This window comes from Triticum dicoccoides, chromosome 7B (genome assembly GCF_002162155.2).
Source record: "Triticum dicoccoides isolate Atlit2015 ecotype Zavitan chromosome 7B, WEW_v2.0, whole genome shotgun sequence".
Classification (NCBI taxonomy): domain Eukaryota; kingdom Viridiplantae; phylum Streptophyta; class Magnoliopsida; order Poales; family Poaceae; genus Triticum; species Triticum dicoccoides.
The window spans coordinates 709,110,673-709,129,494 of record NC_041393.1 but is presented as its reverse complement, the minus strand read 5'-3'; the positions used below and the strand labels follow the sequence as shown (position 1 = coordinate 709,129,494).

General features: G+C 42.2%; 1 protein-coding gene and 1 pseudogene across 4 annotated transcripts; one reads left to right on the top strand and one right to left on the bottom strand.

The window, feature by feature from the left end:
• Positions 1 to 264: 264 nt before the first annotated feature.
• Positions 265 to 3,920, top strand: LOC119342122. Of its 4 annotated transcripts, XR_005165393.1 has the most exons (4): positions 265 to 709; positions 912 to 1,159; positions 1,258 to 1,320; positions 1,732 to 3,920. XR_005165393.1 is itself a non-coding variant. In XM_037613962.1 (3 exons), the coding sequence occupies exons 1-2, from the start codon at positions 284 to 286 to the stop codon at positions 954 to 956; spliced, it is 471 nt and encodes a 156-aa protein (XP_037469859.1). In that variant the 5' UTR covers positions 265 to 283; the 3' UTR covers positions 957 to 1,159; positions 1,258 to 1,725. The 4 variants fall into 4 exon arrangements, 2 of the variants coding, with proteins under 2 accessions (XP_037469859.1, XP_037469860.1); XM_037613962.1 differs by lacking the exon at positions 1,732 to 3,920 and having other exon boundaries at positions 1,258 to 1,725; XR_005165394.1 differs by lacking the exon at positions 912 to 1,159 and having other exon boundaries at positions 274 to 709.
• A 1,803-nt stretch (positions 3,921 to 5,723) lies between these two features.
• Positions 5,724 to 18,822, bottom strand: part of LOC119339477 — a 100,111-nt pseudogene continuing 87,012 nt past the window's right edge.

Here is an 18,822-nt window from a genome sequence, read left to right as displayed (position 1 = left end):
TCAACTTTTATGGAGATTCATATAACAAATTTTAAAATCATCAAACAAAAATGACAGTAACCAACGATGATGATTTTTAGAAGATAAAAAGGATGGCAGGCATGCAGGGGAATCGGATAAAAAAGAATGGGTCTTTTTAGAAGATAGTTTTTTTGATTTGGACAAGGCGCACAGTCACAAGCTCTCTCTGGTCAGTGCCTAATTTTATTTAAAAAAAACATTAGTTATCCTCCCCACCGCCCCCTCAGTCCCTCACATTTCTCTCCCCATTCCCCATTCTCCCATGGTGGCCACACCCCTCACTCCACATCCGGCCCTCTTCGTCACCAACGCCGGCGCTCCCTGGTCTGGCCGCTGCTCACCTTCGTCACCACCGTCGGTGCTTCCTGGTCAGTTTGCGGCTCCCCTTCGCAGCAGCTGCCCTTCCTCCCCTTCATGTGGAATCGCTCGAGGAAGTGGCCGAGGTGGCCCTCGAGCTCGGCATGCTCGCGCCAGCGCTAGGCGCCGGCGGAGGTGGACGTGGAGGTGTGGCACTCGCACGTGCCTGCTCTACCCTGCACCTTCTCCGAATCCGTTCGCCGAAGTGCTCGAGAAGGCGCTTGAGGTCGGCATGCTCGCCGGCGACGCCAGGCCCCTCCCTCCTCCTGATGCCCTCTCCGTCGCCGCCTTGAGCCTCTCCACCCTCTCCCATGCGGTCGTCATGGTCCAGGTAAGTCCCTCTCTCCAACCCTGCCACCTGCTCCACGCCTCCACCCCGTCAATTTGGTTCTTCGCCAGGTGCATCGCCTCATTGAGAAATCACCATGAATGTTCCCAAGACTCTGTATAATTGTTCTGTTATAGGGCTTTTTTTGTGGGGTTATAGGGCTTTATTATAAAAGCTGATTTAACTGACTATTATTCTGCTCTAGATTGCTGCACCTTCTGGTTCTGAGTGGATCCAAGAGTCATCATGATACAATATCTTTTCAAAAGATGATAGATTATCTTCATGAAAGAAAGGAAGTTGGAGAATTATCATTGAAGAGGAATTCAGTGTCATGTGTTTCTCAAGAGCTAAAATGGAACAAGAAGTGCAAAACTGGAAATTCTTTTTGTAATACTATTAAGCTCGTCATGGTGGTTACCATGAATGAGTGTCTGGTTTAATCTCTAGAAAGTGATTTTGTGTTACAATGTTGCCTTTCAAGACTGTTATATGAGAAATCTTCCGCTTAATTGGTGGCTATGTTGAAGATAAGGCCCTTAATGGTTCAGATTTCCCGAGGGAGGAAAAGGAGGTGCTGAAAGGGGATGGGAGCAACAAGTATAAATCGAAGAGTATGTTTTGATTCTGAGTTGCATTGCACAGTATTTTCATTGTTCTAAGAAATTCATGGAATTGTATGGAACATTCCTTCATGTGATAGGCATATTTGTTTACTAAATCAAACTGCATAGTTCCAACAAATAGACATTCAAATGCACCATTTTACACTCTGAAAGTAGGAAGTGCAACTTCTTTAGTGTTTAGAATGGATCAGGTGTACTTCAAATCTTTTCAGTTCTAAATAATTATGCACATTCTCAATCATCATGTGTGCAAAAAGTGGGCTTATACAGATTTGTACAATTCATTGTAACATCGTGGAGCTGAAACTAATTATGATTAATTTGGTCGTTCTCTGATGTGTGATTACGTTAATGCAATTGGCACCTTTGTAATTCGCTAAGCTAAATTCAATATTTCAGGTGTTCTGCGACAACTCAAGTCACCTTCGTAAATTCTGGAAGCCAACTGTTTTGACACCAGGCCAAGGAGATAGAGTGCATTATTTAGTCAGTTACAAAAATGCAGTAGCCAAAAACACTAACCATTTTCCACATAAAAAACCATTAATTACCGTTCCCTCTCCATTTGCCTGGTACATTCTAGTTAATTTAGCATCTCACCAGTTATCTGAATAATACATAAGCATCTAGTACAAGGGCATTTTTACCTTGGTACATGACATCTCATCAGTTATCTGAATAATAAATAAGCATGCAGTACAAGGGCACTTTTACCTTGGGACATGGCCAGGGGTGTATGTGGTACATTTTTCCTGTCATTAAGAAGTGCTGTTGAAGCCTCTTTCTTCTCACGGGCTTCACGACGCCTTTTAAGAATATCATCTTTATTGCGTGCATAATACTCTTTTTTCCTCTGCCTCTTCAATTCTTCAAGGTATGTTATAAATACATACCGCAACTTAGCACATAAGCAACAGCAAAACAGTAGCGCAAAGTAGGAACTGGTTGATGATAGTTACCCAATGTCTGGTTGTTGCTTATATCCTGAAATGGGGTGCATGCCCCCGCACTATTGGGAGATGCCATACGTTCGCCTTCATGTGAATATTCATGCCATTAAATTTTGAGAAGCATGGAAACTGTGGAAATTAATCATGAACACCACCATCAGATGCAAACATAGTACACTGTCCTTTCTCTTGATATTGTGTTTCAGCAGAGTTCTACTTTGACATTAAAATCAATTTTGAATGGCAGATCCCCTTACTGGACCACATTAAGTTGTTGGCCCTGCTATTTAACATCCATGGTGATGCTGATGATGATCTTGGCAGGGGTAATGCTTTGATTTCATAGACATGTTGCTTTGATAGCTAGAGAACTAATTTCTCAAGAGGACTTGATTTAGTGTTCTTATAATATTTTTTAGCTGGCGCTGTTTTTTTTCATGGATTTTTCCTGTCCACTACATCATAAATCTGGTAATATAAAAGTAATATCTATTTTTGATTATGTAATGACCGACTGTTATCTTGCTTCTTACTCATGTATCTTCAGAATTATGTATCTGCCTGGGGTCTTGGCATGTCCTTGAGCACGCATCAGGTATGTATGTATCTGTTGGTATCTTAGTGCACTTTGTAGTTTCAGAGTAGCACTCTATAATTTGGCACATGCTGACATGCCTATGAGTGTATATGTATGTGCATGTGTACTGGCCATAGGCCCGAGCTGAAACTTATTATGATTAATTTGCTCGTTCTGTGATGTGCGATTACATTAATACCATTGGCACCTTTGTAAATTCTATAAGCTAAATCCAATATTGTAGGTGTTCTGCGACAACTCAAGTCACCTTCGTAAATTCAGAAAGCCAAGGAGACAGGGTGCATGATTCAGTTAGTTACAAAATTGCAGTAGCCAAAACACTAACCATGTTCCACATAGAAAACCATTAATTACAGATATGAAAGGAACGGCTTATAGCATTATGCTGTGCAACTGTTTGTTTTTTAGAACTCTATTCTGAAAATTCTAATCCTGTATAATGTTGCAATAGGTGAAAGGAAGAAGTTGAACCTGAAGAAGGGCAGGGAAGAATTATAGCTTTGTGTGGCCGGCTGGTTCAGGGGAAGTGCAGGGCGGGCGCGGCTCCACGGGTGCCGAGGCAGGCTCCTGGGCAGTGGCTATCTCGCGGATGGGCCACACTGCAAGGGCAGGTTCGTGGGCGCCCGCTATCGCGCTGACGGATTACATGCTGTGAGCAGCAACAATCGGCGGTGGCGATCTTGCAGGGAGGCGACCGAGCGGTGCAGTGCGGTGAGGTATCGATGCGGGCAGGAGACGGGGTTGGTGGGAGGCACCCTGATCAAGGGCGAGGGAAGCTAATTTAGTTGAGTTTCCTTATTAGTTTGCGATCACAATTGCGTGATTGTAGGGGACGTGGGCTGGTACTTGGAATATTCCTCCGGTGGTGGAGTACGGTCAGTCATAGGAATTTGCTAAGTGCACACCGTAGAGGTATTAGATCAATGATGGCTGTTAGATTAGGACATGTGGGACTAACTGTGTGGTGTTGATTGGTTCGTATGTTTTGTGGTACTAATTTTTGGGTGCACATAAGAAAGTTCTTGTTTGATTGTTTAATAGTAGTGGAGATACAAGCACGTCGAAAAAAAGGAACTGATTGATCCTTCCGATTCGTTAGCTAGTAAGTGCATGCCGAAAAAAAGGAACTGATTGATCCCTTCCTAATACATCACACATGCATTTCAGGCAGCGATTCTCAATTTCCCAGCAGCCGCCGACGCTTGTCTCTACGTGATTGCGCGCTTGCCACACCTTTTCCCTTTCTCCTAAATTCAATTTCCCCCCCTAATTCAGATCGTCTTCCAAATTTCAATTCCCTGGGGGCCGTTGCAACCCTGATTTGCTCTACGTCTATGAACGATTCGACCATCCCAGGTATATCTTCTATTCATATCAAGGTTCCTAGTATCGTATATGAATAGCCGCACATCAGCACTGCTCAACAATTGTCTATTGATGCAAAAATATATATTCAACATTGTGTCTTATTCTGTTGTCAGGAAGAAAGTATTATTCATCTGGTAGTGATAAATTATTTATTTTCAGCATTGGGACTTGGTACAATCACAGCGTGAAATATTCATAATTTTTTCGAAGAGAGTTGGCGATAGTTGAGGAAGGACAACAACCTAATGGAAGATCAGTAAGAAGAAATGTTGACATCAACATCAACGATAGGAATGTAAGTGCCTCTGAGCATGTAGGTAATTCACATGCACAACTCGCCTACTGTTGATGAACAACCAATTTATACTGCTAATATTTATGAAAGAAATTGGAATAATCTTGATAATAAAGCAATAGACATCTTGGTTGAGAAAGGGCCTATGTGAGAGGACAAAAAAATGGCATACCATCTAAATGATGCAGGAAGACATTTTTTTTGCGGGGGACAGGAAGACATTTTTTCATATGCTCATTATCATAGGAAATTAAGCAATGGGAAGGAACATGATTGAAAGTGGCTAGTTTATTCAATAGATGTCAACAAAGTTTTTTGCTTCTGTTGTAAGGCCTCCAAGTATAGTATTAGCAGGATGCAGGAATCAGAGATCCTTAGCACATGATGGATTAGAAAATTTTACGTAGTATTTATAAATTATTTCATACATATAGTGATTTTGGATGCATTTAAAGTGTTATTGGTAAATTTTCACATATATGCATATTGATTTTTATTGTTTTGATGTCTACATTAAGGGCCCCGGGTTTTAGCCTCGCCCCGGGCCCCCAAAACCTCAGGACCGGCCCTGACCACCGCGTCCCGCAGCGGCCGGTGCTGCATAGGGCTGCTGGTTCGAGGCCCTCGCACCTGGCGGATGCTGCTGCTGGACCAGTGGTCGAGGTGCCACAGCCGACCCGGGCGCCGCCGGCTTAGGCCCCGGCGGTCTAGCTCCACCACCCGCCATGCACGCCGCAAGGGGTGGGATGCGTGCTGCACGGCCCGCCGTGCACGATGGGAACCCAGGGACAGCGCAACGTTGAACCCTAGGCGGGGGCTGAGCTTCACGATGCGAGGACTCACACGTGCATGCGAGAAGGACGTCGTCAGCAGCAGGAATCGGTTTTGTCTGGGCCTCATGCCCAGCTAGTCCCGGTCCACACTAAAATGATTCACACTGGACCGATAGACCAATCGACGACCCACCCGTACATTGCTCCACGGCCACCAGCCCCTCAGGGCCCAACAACAGATTCAAATGTGTGACCCGCGCTTCCCGGATCATGGTAGGTCGGTCGACCGCCGGCGCCTGCGCCGCTGACGGCCACCGTTTCTTCTTTCTCTTCACAACCTTCCATGAATGTTCCGTAACGAAATCAGACAAAGTTGGTTTCGGAAGACTAACCTTAGGTAAAGGCCCCTACCAAGGCCGGATCTCCGTCGCTGTCGTATGTCGATGAACTATGCACCGGACGATCTCGATCTTGTCCTCCACCCGCAGACCTAGCCACGCCGGATCATTGGGAGGGATCGCCTGATCCACGAGCAGAGCCACCTCATCCTCAGAGTACCCAATCCTAAGGGCTTCGCGAATCGCATCGGAAGGGGTGGGAGACGGCATGCCCGCTGGCTCGCCGTCTGAGTCACCGTCGTCGTCGTCCGAGTCGCCGGCGTCTTCGGCCAACGCCCAGAACCGGCCTCCCACGCGTCTCCTCCTGCCGAAACTGGTAGCGCCGGTGATCACCTGGGGTGGCACCGTAGCCGCCTCCAGAGTCACCCCACTAGTCGCCCCTCTCATTAGATGAAGTAAAATCTTAAAAATGTGGGAGAATTTCACTTCGCCGGCCTCTGCACCAACTAGGGATGCATACAGCCATTTTAGTATGAGTACCAAGATAAACATGGTCCTTAGAAATTTTTAAATGAGTATCAAGATTTTATTTTGATGAGTGGTTCCACCACACCAAACTTGATCCTCAATAAATGAGGAAAACCCCTGTGCATCACCTGTCAATTCTAGGAATTGAATCACCTATCAATTCTAGGAATTGAACTCGGGTCGTTAGGCTGCACAACCGCATGCCCAACCACTGAGCCAAGGCTCTCTTTGCAGAAAGGAAAGGAACTTACAATGGAAGGGGTCTTCCCTTTGCTTATCTCCATTAGCTTGCCACGAAGGAAAGGCATCTAACATTCTCTCATTGGGTATGTTGTTATATAAGCTGACGGGAGAGTCACTAGAGCTGGTGAATCTTCTTGCATATGATTGTTGTGGCCTAACATACATCGTCGCTCTAGCACCATGGAGAGACGACCCCATGAAGAAGTTGCTCTGGATGTTCGTCGACTGAGCCAAGTGACCCGTTGCACCATAATTGTTTGGACACCGAGAGGCAATGTCACTACAAGACAGACAACATCTTCCATATTCATGATTATGCATGAAATTTCCCTGGTTGTTCATCTTGTAGGATGAGTTCCTTCTTTCATATGCATCACCAGATGGATGTGAGTTGACTCTTTTCAAGTATAACATATACTTCTGAAATAAAAAGATAGAAAAAATAACCAATTATGAGATTCATGCTCATTGGAAAAAATAATGATAAACATGTGGGTACAAAAAGAACTTAATGTGTTGCATGGGTTCAAAAACTGTAAAAAAAAATGTGAGGCGTTGCTACGTCTTGGGCTTGCGTTAGTTTTCCTTGAAGAGGAAAGGGTGATGCAGCAATTGTAGCCTAAGTATTTCCCTCCATTTTTGAGAACCAAGGTATCAATCCAGTAGGAGGCTCCTAAAAAGTCCCACGCACCTACACAAACAAACAAAAACTCGCAATCAACGCAATAAAGGGGTTGTCAATCCCTTCACGGCCACTTGCGAAAGTGAGATCTGATAGAGATAATATGATTAGATAAATATTGTTGGTATTTTTATGATATAGATTGGAAAAGTAAAGATGCAAATAAAAGTAGATTGAAAGCTTATATGATAAGAGATAGACCCGGGGGCCGTAGGATTCACTAGTGGCTTCTCTCAAGATAGCATAAGTATTACGGTGGGTGAACAAATTACGGTCGAGCAGTTGATAGAAAAGCGAATAATTATAAGATTATCTAGGCATGATCATGTATATAGGCATCACGTCCGTGACACATAGACCAAAACAATTCTGCATCTACTACTATTACTCCACACATCGACCGCTATCCAGCGTGCATCTAGAGTATTAAGTTCATAAAGAAAAGAGTAACGCATTAAGAAAGATGACATGGTGTAGAGGAATAAACTCATGCAATATGATATAAACCCCATCTTTTTATCCTCGATGGCAACAATACAATACATGCCTTGCTTCCCCTGCTGTCATTGGGAAAGGACACCGCAAGATTGAACCCAAAGCTAAGCACTTCTCCCATTGCAAGAAAGATCAATATAGTAGGCCAAACCAAACTGGTAATTCGAAGAGACTTGCAAACATAACTTAATCACACATAAAAGAATTCAGAGGAGATTCAAATATTTCTCATAGATAAACTTGATCATAAACCCACAATTCATTGGATCTCGACAAACACACCACAAAAAGAGTTACATCGAATAGATCTCCAAGAAGATCGAGGAGAACTTTGTATTGGGATTCAAAGAGAGAGAAGAAGCCATCTAGTTAATAACTATGGACCCGAAGGTCTGTTGTAAACTACTCACAACTCATCGGAAGGGCTATGGTGTTGATGTAGAAACCCTCTGTGATCGATTCCCCCTCCGGCGAAGCACCGGCGAAGGCTCCAAGATGGGATCTCCCGGATACAGAAGGTTACGTTGGTGGAAATAGTTTTTCGTGGTCACTTCTGATGTTCTCGGGGTACGTGGGTATATATAGGAGGAAGAAGTAGGTCGGTGGACGCTAGAGGGGCCCACGACGGTGGGGGGCGCGCCCAGCCCTAGGGGGCACGCCGGGCACCCTCGTGGCCGCCTCGCTTGTTTATTGACTTCCACTTAAAGTCCTTCAGACCACGTTTGTTCCAAAAAGATCATTCCCGAAGGTTTCATTCCGTTTGGACTCCGTTTGATATTCCTTTTCTTCGAAACACTAAAATAGGAAAAAATAGCAATTCGGGCTGGGCCTCCGGTTAGTAGGTTAGTCCCAAAAAATGATATAAAAGTGTAAAGTTAAGCCCGTAAACATCCAAAACGGGTAAGTATAATAGCATGGAACAGTAAAAAATTATAGATATGTTGGAGACGTATCAAGCATCCCCAAGCTTAATTCCTGCTAGTCCTAGAGTAGGTAAATGATAAAAACATAATTTTTGATGTGGAATGCTAACTAGCATAATTCTCAATGTAATTTTCTTTATTGTGGCATGAATGTTCAGATCCAAATGATTCAAAATAAAAGTTCATATTGACATAAGAAATAGCAATACTTCAAGCATATTAATCAAGCAATCATGTCTTCTCAAAACAAAATCATATAGTCTGGCTGTTGCTCTATCTTCACCACACAAAGTATTTAATCATGCACAACCCTGATGACAAGCTAAGCAATTGTTTCATACTTTAATAATCTCAAACTTTTTCAACTTTCACGCAATACATGAGCGTGAGCCATGGACATAGCACTATATGTGGAATAGAATGTTAGTTGTGGAGAAGACAAAAAGGGAGAAGATAGTCTCACATCAACTAGGAGTATCAACGGGCTATGGAGATGCCCATTAATATATATCAATGTGAGTGAGTAGGTATTGCCATGCAACAGATGCACTAGAGCTATAAATGTATGAAAGCTCAACAAAAGAAACTAAGTGGGTGTGCATCCAACTTGCTTGCTCACAAAGACCTAGGGCAATTTGAGGAAGCCCATCATTGGAATATACAAGCCAAGTTCTATAATAAAAAATTCCCACTTGTATATGAAAGTGACAACGTAGGAGACTCTCTATCATGAAGATCATGGTGCTACTTTGAAGCACAAGTGTGGTAAAAAGGATAGTAGCATTGTCCCTTCTCTCTTTTTCTCTAATTTTTTTATTTGGTCTTTTTTTTATTTGGCCTTTTTTTGTTGGGCTCTTTGGCCTCTTTTTTTATAAAGACCGAAGTCTCATCCCGACTTGTGAGGGGAATCATAGTCTCCATCATCCTTTCCTCACTGGGACAATGCTCTAATAATGAAGATCATCACACTTTTATTTACTTACAACTCAAGATTACAACTCGATACTTAGAACAAGATATGACTCTATATGAATTCCTCCGGCGGTGTACCAGGATATGCAATGAATCAAGAGTGACATGTATGAAAATTATGAAGGTGGACTTGCCACAAATACGATGTCAACTACATGATCATGCAAAGAGCAATATGACAATGATGATGCGTGTCATATAAACGGAATGGTGGAAAGTTGCATGGCAATATATCTTGGAATGGCTATGGAAATGCCATAATAGGTACGTATGGTGGCTGTTTTGAGGAAGGTATATGGTGGGTGTATGGTACCGGCGAAATTTGCGCGGCACAAGAGAGGCTAGCAATGGTGGAAGGGTGAGAGTGCGTATAGTCCATGGACTCAACATTAGTCATAAAGAACTCATATACTTATTGCAAAAATCTACATGTCATCAAAAACAAAGTACTACGCGCATGCTCCTAGGGGGATAGATTGGTAGGAAAAGACCATTGCTCGTCCCCGACCGCCACTCATAAGGTAGACAATCAATAAATAAAATTGTGCTCCAACTTCATAACAAAGCGGTTCACCATGCGTGCATGCTACGGGAATCACAAACTTCGACACAAGTATTCTTTAAATTCATAATCACCCAACTATCATGACTCTAATATCACCATCCTAATATCTCAAAACAGTTATCAAGTATCAAATTGATCATAGCATCCAATTCACTTCCTATGATAGTTTTTATTATAACCAACTTGGATGCCCATCATTCTAGGACCAATTTTATAACCATAGCAAATACCATGCTCTTCTAAGAGACTCTCAAAATAATATAAGTGAAGCATGATAGATTAACAATTTATACAAAATAAAGCCACCGCCGTGCTCTAAAAGATATAAGTGAAGCACTAGAGCAAAATTATCTAGCTCAGATGATATAAGTGAAGCACATAGCGTATTCTAATAAATTCCAATCAAGTGGGTTTCTCCCAAAAGGTGTGTACAGCAAGGATGATTGTGATAAACTAAAAAGCAAAGACTAATATCATACAAGACGCTCCAAGCAGAACACATATCATCTGGCGAATAAAAATATAGCTCCAAGTAAAGTTACCGATAGACGAAGACGAAAGAGGGGATTCCTTCCGGAGCATCCCCAAGATTAGGCTTTTTGTTATCCTTGAATATCTTGGGGTGCCATGGGTATCCCCAAGATGAGGCTCTTGCCACTCCTTATTCCATAATCCATCAAATCTTTACCCAAAACTTAAAAACTTCACAACACAAAACACAACAGGAAATCTCATAAGCTTCGTTAGTGCAAGAAAGAAAAACCACAACATAAGGTACTGTAATGAACTCATTCTTTATTTATATTGGTGTCAAACCTACTGTATTCCAACTTCTTTATGGTCCATACCCTTACATACTAGCCATAGATGCATCAAAATAAGCAAACAACACACGAAAAACAGAATCTGTCAAAAACAGAACAGTCTGTACCAATGTGTAACTCCCGAATACTTTTGGAACTCTAAAGATCCTACCAAAATAGCAAGTCCTGGGAAATTTGTCTATTGATCTACAGCAAAAAGAATCAACGCAAGAGCACGTTTCTGTGAATTACTAAAATTATTTTCGTGCGCACAAAGTTTCTGTTTTTCAGCAGAATCAAATTAACTATCACCATAGGTTATCTTATAGGTTCTACTTGGCACAAACACTAATTAAAACATGAAAACACAACTAAACAGAAGGTAGAAGAAATATTTATTACTAAACAGAAGAAAAAAACAAAAAGAAAATTGGGTTGCCCCCCAACTAGCGCTATTGTTTAACGCCCCAAGCTAGGCATAAAAGCGAGGATAAATCTAAGTAGTGCCATCTTTGGCACTCAATTCATAAGTAGCTCGCATGATAGATTCATAAGGTAATTTGACTTTCTTTCTTGGTAAGTTCTCCATGCCTTACCTTAATGGAAATTGGAATCTAATATTCCCTTCCTTCATATCAATAATCGCACCAATCATTCTAAGGAAAGGTCTACCAAGAATAATAGGACATGAAAGATTGCAATCTATATCAAGAACGATAAAATCTATGGGCACCAAATTCCTATTTGCAACAATAAGAACATCATTGATCCTTCCCATAGGTTGTTTAATGGTGGAATCCGCAAGGTGCAAATTTAAAGAGCAATCATCAAGATCATGGAAACCTACAAAATCACATAAAGTTTTCGGAATCGTGGAAACACTAGCACCCAAATCACATAAACACTACAAAAAAATACACTTCCGTGATGATACGTGTTTGTCACAGTAGGTCGCGTTTTTTGTCATGCATGTACATCCATGACAAATTTATGATAGAATCAAGATAGTCATAAATGTGTTGTCGTAGAAGTGTTCCATGACATTACAAAAATTATCATCACAGAAGTGTTCACTTCCATGACGATAAATCACGCGTCACAGAAGTGCTTTCGTCAAGGGTGACCGACACGTGGCATCCACCATAACGGAACACTGTTAAGCTATCGGGTCGGATTTTGGATCCGATAACCCATTAACAGCCACGACCAATGCCAATTTTCCACGTGTAAAATTCTCATTGGCTGACGGATCCACGTGTCAGCCCCGCGTTGCCACAGGTGTCACTCATCCAACGGTCGAGATGGGCCTATGATATCTTGACACATGGACCGGCCCAAAAGTGTCCCACAAAGTTTAAATGGGCCGGCCCAACCGAAGGCCCATAAGATTTAGCGGACCATAATGGGCCGGCCCAGCTAAAGGCCCACAAAATTTAGCGGACCATAATGGGCCGGCCCAGCTAATGGCCCATAAGATTTTGCGGACCACAATGGGTCGGCCGAGCTAAAGGCCCACAAGATTCTGCAGACCATAATGGGCCGGCCCAGCTAAAGGCCCAACATTCTCTGTCAAATCGGCCCATCAATGGCCTGGTCTAAACTTGTCATCAATGCGGCCCATGGTCACTTCTGGCTCGTTAACAGTCCGCTAAGTAATTGGGCCAAATTACGGCCCAGTGTATTTTCGGCCTGTTAAAGGTCCGGCTTCATTTTGGCCCATTTACAGGCCATCAAAACTTTCGGCCCATAAACGACCGTGAAGGATTTGGGTCATATTCGGCCATTTCTGTCATTCGGCCTGTTAGAGGCCCACTATAGATTTGGGCCACTTTCGGCCTGTTGTCATTTTCGGCCTATTAACACCAGACGTAAACCATGGGCCATATGTGGCCCAACATCATACCGGGCCCATTAACGGCCCATATAAAAGTGATGATAATCTAGCCCGACCAAAGTTCCGGCCTGTTAAAGGCCCGTGTATTAGGTCGGCGCATTTACGGCCCGTCCGAATTTTGGCCTGTCAAATATCCGCATCGTAAATGGGCCACCACTTCAGCCTGCTAAGTCCAGTGGGTTATTTGGCACAATCAGGGCCCAATCTCACTTTCGGTCTATTAAAGGCCCATGTTTTTATGGGCTCGAGATATTTACACCTTTAAACGCCCTATTTTTACTGAGGGCCCAAATTATGTTTAGGCCTGTTAAAGGCCCACTATGGGCATAGGCCTACCAGAAAAATTTGAAAGCCTATGCTAATTTAAGCCCAGATATTTTTAGTGGGCTACATGCCAATTTCGGCCCGTAATCGTTTTTAGCCCAATTGGAATGGGCCCGACGAATGTTGGCATGTTGGGCTCCTATGAAGCTTTCAGCCGAATACATTACTAAGATAAACCTACACTATACAAAAATAGCATTGTAATTACTGCAGCCTGTGGCAGCATCATAAATGTTGTATCACAACAAAATAAATTCCAATCATACAACAAAAGGCCTGTTGGCATAAAGTTTACAGTCCTTCTAGATAAAAGCACCATCAGATGTATAGAAGCACAGATCATTTGACCTGAGTGCTAATGTTTCAGACTGTAGAATCTGATGGAGCAGCACGATCTCCACCTTTTTTCCGCCATTGCTCTTCAACAACGAAGCGAATGTCTGATAGTCTGGTTTCAAAACCTTTCATATCTTGACGACATTTCTCAACCACTATTCTTGTTTCCGAAACAACGGCCATTAGGGATTGGACTTGTGTCTGGAGCACAGATATATCACTCTGTCTAGCAGGAAGATTTTGTTCAGTAGGCGATTTGGACGAGGTTACCTTGACAACCAACCCAGAATTACGCAGGAAGGTCCTTTTTGCACTGTTAGTGGAGAGATACTGACGCACTGCAGCAAGAGGTGACATTTTGCCTGTAGTAGCCTCGTCACCTTCAAGTAGTTGTGGATGTTCAATCATTTGTTCCATAGCTTCCTGAAAGTTTGAACTTGTAGATTAGTGTACCAGATAAGTTACTAATGAGACAAAAACAAACAAAGTAGGTTAAACGTTTATACATAACTTATTTTGGTGAACTACTGTAATACATTAGCATGTATTGTAGTACCAACTACATAATAAAATCACTTTCGGAACATATGTCCATATAGCATGCCTACTATATTGTCTATTTCCTCACATTCATTGACATCTAAGGATAAAGAGACATGGTTTAAAATAGGATGAACATAGTATGACATCATTCATATCATGGGCAAACATATATAAAACAAACATGCTATTTTATCATTGCATGCGCACGTGAACATAACAACTAGATTACAGATCAAGACCAAAAGAATATCCTTCATATCTTTTAAACCATGTAAGGTGAAATGATACGTTAAGACAACTATGTATAAAAGTGAACAGAGTAACTGACATTGGCTGCAAACCAAGTAGTTAAATGAACACATCACAGTACCAATCAGTTCAAGGTAGGAGGAGTAAGGACTTACAATAGCGGCTTGAGCTGGTGTGCTCATGCCCTTCATCTTGCTGGTGTGGCAATGCTTGAAGATTTGCATTGCATTCGGTTCAGGTTCTTTTTGGTCCGCACGGGCTTTCCTCTGTATTTGGAACAAGTCAATATAGATACAATAATATGGCACAAAAAAATAAGGAAGTAGCAGCTATTTACAAGAGCCTCACAGTGTGCAATATATCTACGAGATCCTGTTGTCTGTTGGAATTTCACTTTAGAACGGTTGGTTTTGTTCTTCAAACAGTTAGCCTAAAAGAAGATACACTTGTAAGGCACATACATAAATACAAGTTCAATATGTGGTCTGATCAAATACATATAGCCTACCTGATACTTTGGATCAGACCAGTGTTTAACGAGGGCTGTCCAGTCTTCATCTGTAATATATTCCACTGGGGATGTTTGGGCGATTTCATTGTTAGCCTTGCCTTCAAAGTGAGATTTTCTAAGGTGGTACCGATCCTGTCGCAGAGCAGACTGAAAAACAATAGTGCATGCTTGTTTAGTTGCATCATCTTTCGGATCCAACTTGAACCTCATCTGTTGAAAAAAGAATGTGAGTCTTATCAGGAGGAAGCTAGAAAGTATGGGACAGAGCAAGACAATATTACTAATTGCGATGAATAACATTACTTACGGATAAATGGTCAAGGAAGGTGTTAAACTAGATATTGTCTTTCTCATCCCTGTACTGGATCCACGTTGGGAGGATACGCGCATGACACCTAACAGCAACGGCTTCCTCTGATACTAACTTGGCTGACTCTCTAGCATCACGTGGCCTTTTTAAACCTGCCTCAAAATGGATCTCCATTCTTCCTCCTTTAGATTTTGTTAATCTGTCAAGCATTATCCCTGATGTCTGTTTCCTCTTGCGCCGTGGTGCTAGTTCAAGAACGAATATGGAAAGTGTTAGTGTACATCAAACTATGAGAGTACGTATAAAGGAGCATGCAACTGCAACTTGACTCGGTCAGGTACCGTCTTGGTGTTGATGCTCATGAGGTTCATCTGATCTTGCCAAGTCCTGTTGTGTCAGCAGTGCTTCGAAAGTAGTGTTAGGTGTGAAGGCAGCTTGGGAACTAGCCAGTTCCGGAGCAAACGAACGAGTAACTAGTTGAGATGTTGGTACAGTTGAAGCGGATGCCACAGCTGGTGGAGCAGGTGATACTGTGTTTGTAGATTTAGCCAGTGGACTTGGACCTTCTACTGCACTATAAGTACGAGCAGAATCTCGACGGCAGAACCTTTTCCGTTTCACCCGACGAGTAACAACACTCCCTACTATATTATTTTCCTTGCTCTTTTTTGACTTTGCCATGTCCAGCTGTACCCACAACACAAAAGAATAAAATCTCTCTTCAGAACTCATTGATGCATGATAAAGACAAGCAATACTTTGATGTAAGACAACCGTATGAGGATGGAATATGTAAGAAAAACAGGACAACATGACATATTCACATCTACGATGTGCAAACTAAGCATAAGGATTTTCAAGAAAATAGAAGTAATGCAAGCTAGACACCATATGAAAGATGCAACCAATATTACTCTGCCAAGTTAAAAGCGTCTTGTCATAGGTGGCAATTCGAAAAATTAGAAGCAGTACAACATAGAAATCAATGCAAGATGCAACCACTATCAAACTGCCATGTTAAAAGCGTCCAATCATGAGTTACTGATGCGGGATACACAACAAAAGTACTTTGATGTAAGAACATGGTATGATAGATAGATGCAGTGTATTCTAGACACAGAAAGCCATATCATATGCACATGTATAACGTATAAACTCAGGAGGTGCAATTTAATCAAAATAGAAGAAATACAGGCTAGACAACATATGCAACATGAAACCAACTATCACACTGTCAACTTAGAGCAAGCACCTGTGATGGTGGAGTGAGGGAGATGAACTCATCATGTAGACTTGGGACTTCAAATTCATTAGCAGTAGCAGTGGAAAATCTAGAGAGTCTCTGTTTGCGTCGGTGCGGAGTACCACCAACATCCCCTAACTTACTCTTTTCCTTCCTATTTTCTGATATTGCCTTATGAAGTCAAAACCACAAGAAGATGAATAAAATTAGCTCTACATAACTGGTTGATGCATGATACAGACGAACACTACTTTGATGTAAGGCAAGCGCAGGATAGGAGGATGGAATATATACAAAAAAAGACTGCATTTCATATTCACACGTACAATAGGAGGATGGAATATGTATGAAAAAACAGTAAGCGGAAGGCATTTCAAAAAAATAGAAGAAATGAAAGCTAGGCACCATATGAACATGCAACCAATATCACTCTATCAGGTAAAAAGTGTCTCGTCGTAAGTGCCATTTCAAAAAATTAGAAGCAGTACAAGCTAGAAGACAATGCAAGATGCAACCTACATCACAGTCCCAAGTTAAATGTGTCTTATGGGTAAGTAATCGTTGCAGGTATAAGTTGTAAGCTACGCAGATGCAATTCTACATAATCAGAAGCAATACAAACTAGACATCATACGGAAAACGCAACCACGTATAACAATTCCAAGTAAGAGCAAGCACATGTGATGGTGGAGTAGGGGAGATGTGCTCATCATGTACACGTATGTTCTAGAAACAGGAACATGTGTCATATTCACAGGCATTATGTGTAAAGTAAGTAGATGCAATTCAAGTTAGAAGCAATACAAGCTAGACATCATACGCAACATGCAACCACATATAATAGTGTCAAGTTAGAGCAAGCACCTGTGATGGTGGAGTAGGGGAGATGTGCTCATCATCTACACAACTACGTTGACTGTCTAGGCTTGTGTTGTCTTGCGAATCTTGTTGGGAGGATGGCGGAGTAGAATCTTTAGAGACCCCCTGTTTGAGTTGCTCCGAAGGACCACCATCATCCACTCCCGGACTAATTTCCTTCAGCTGTAATGATTTTGCATTATGAAGTCAAAGCGATAAGGAAAAGGAATAAAATTTGCTCTTCAAAACTCATTCATTCATGATACTGATGAACACTGCTCTGATGAAAGGCAAACACATGATGCGAGGATGGAATATGTATGAAAAAATGGACGGCTTGACATATTCACACCTATGATGTGGTAACTAAGCATAAGACACTTCAACAAATTAGAAACACTGCAAGACACCATATGGAAGGTGCAATCAATATCACTCTGCCAAGTTAAAACTATCTCGTCATAGGTGGTGTTCATCAAACTAGAAGCAATACATGCTAGAAATCATATTCAAGACGCAAACCAATATCACACTGCCAACTTAAAGGTGTCCCATCATAAGTGACTGATGCAGGATACACAAGAAGAGTAGTTTCATGTAAGAACATGGTGTGATAGACAGATATAGTATGTACCAAAAACAGGAAAGCGTGTCATATTCACATGTATCATGTGTAAGCTAAGCAGATGCAGTTTACACTAATTAGGAGCAATACGAGCTAGACACCATATGCAACATGCAACCAGATATCACACTTCCAAGTTAGAGCAAGCACCTTGGATGGTGGAATAGGGGAACGGAGACTTGGACCATGTAATGCACCATCAGTACAAGGAGAATCGGTACAGATGCTCCGTTTATGTTGCTGCATGTCACGACCGGGCTTTCTGGATATAAATTTCCAAAAAAGACCGTCGTGCTCATCAGCTCCAGGATTACTGTTAGCTGATGAGGCTCCAACTTGATACAGAAATTCCAAGCAAAATACAAAATATGTAGTACAAGACCATTCTGGCCTGTGAGTACAACAAATGGTTTCTAGTGGTTGATGGCGGAAGCGGTTTGTGGATCATCAGTGCCTATGGACTCCATTTCCCACGGGAACAGCTGACCAGGTTAACTCCTATCTTCGCGAGGCTGCTATCTCCATTGTGTGGGTTCCGGGGCTGGCATCGCGTCGCTCCTCTCCGAGCAAGAAAATCTGGCCAAGACAATAGCCAGGGACAAGCCAATGAGTACTTTGAATGTACTCGCAAACATTATGAACACAGGTGTAATATAACAATGATGTGCTAAAAATATTTTATGCTCATGACGTCAGTCACAAAAGATAAATGAACTCTGATGGGTGCAAGCAAGTTATTTATAAAAACGCAATAACATGGTAGTATAAAAATTTATGAAACAAATAACAAGCAATGCCACAGTCGGGCGTCTTAGCGACACCACATAAAGGGCTTTAAAAGAAATGCCACAGTCGGGCGTCTGAGCGACACCACATAAAGGGCTTTAAAAGAAGTGCCACAGTCGGGCGTCTGAGCGACACCACATAAAGGGCTTTAAAAGAAATGCCACAGTCGGGCGTTTGAGCGACACCACATAAAGGGCTTTAAAAGAAATGCCACAGTCGGGTGTCTGAGCGACACCACATAAAGGGCTTTAAAAGAAATGCCACAATCGGGCGTCTGA

Bases quoted from the DNA above. Each gene is read 5' to 3' on its own strand.
- LOC119342122 (XM_037613962.1), top strand. From the start codon at position 284: ATGGTGGCCACACCCCTCACTCCACATCCGGCCCTCTTCGTCACCAAC. The intron at 710-911 runs GTAAGTCCCTCT...ATTCTGCTCTAG, and splicing joins ATGCGGTCGTCATGGTCCAG to ATTGCTGCACCTTCTGGTTC.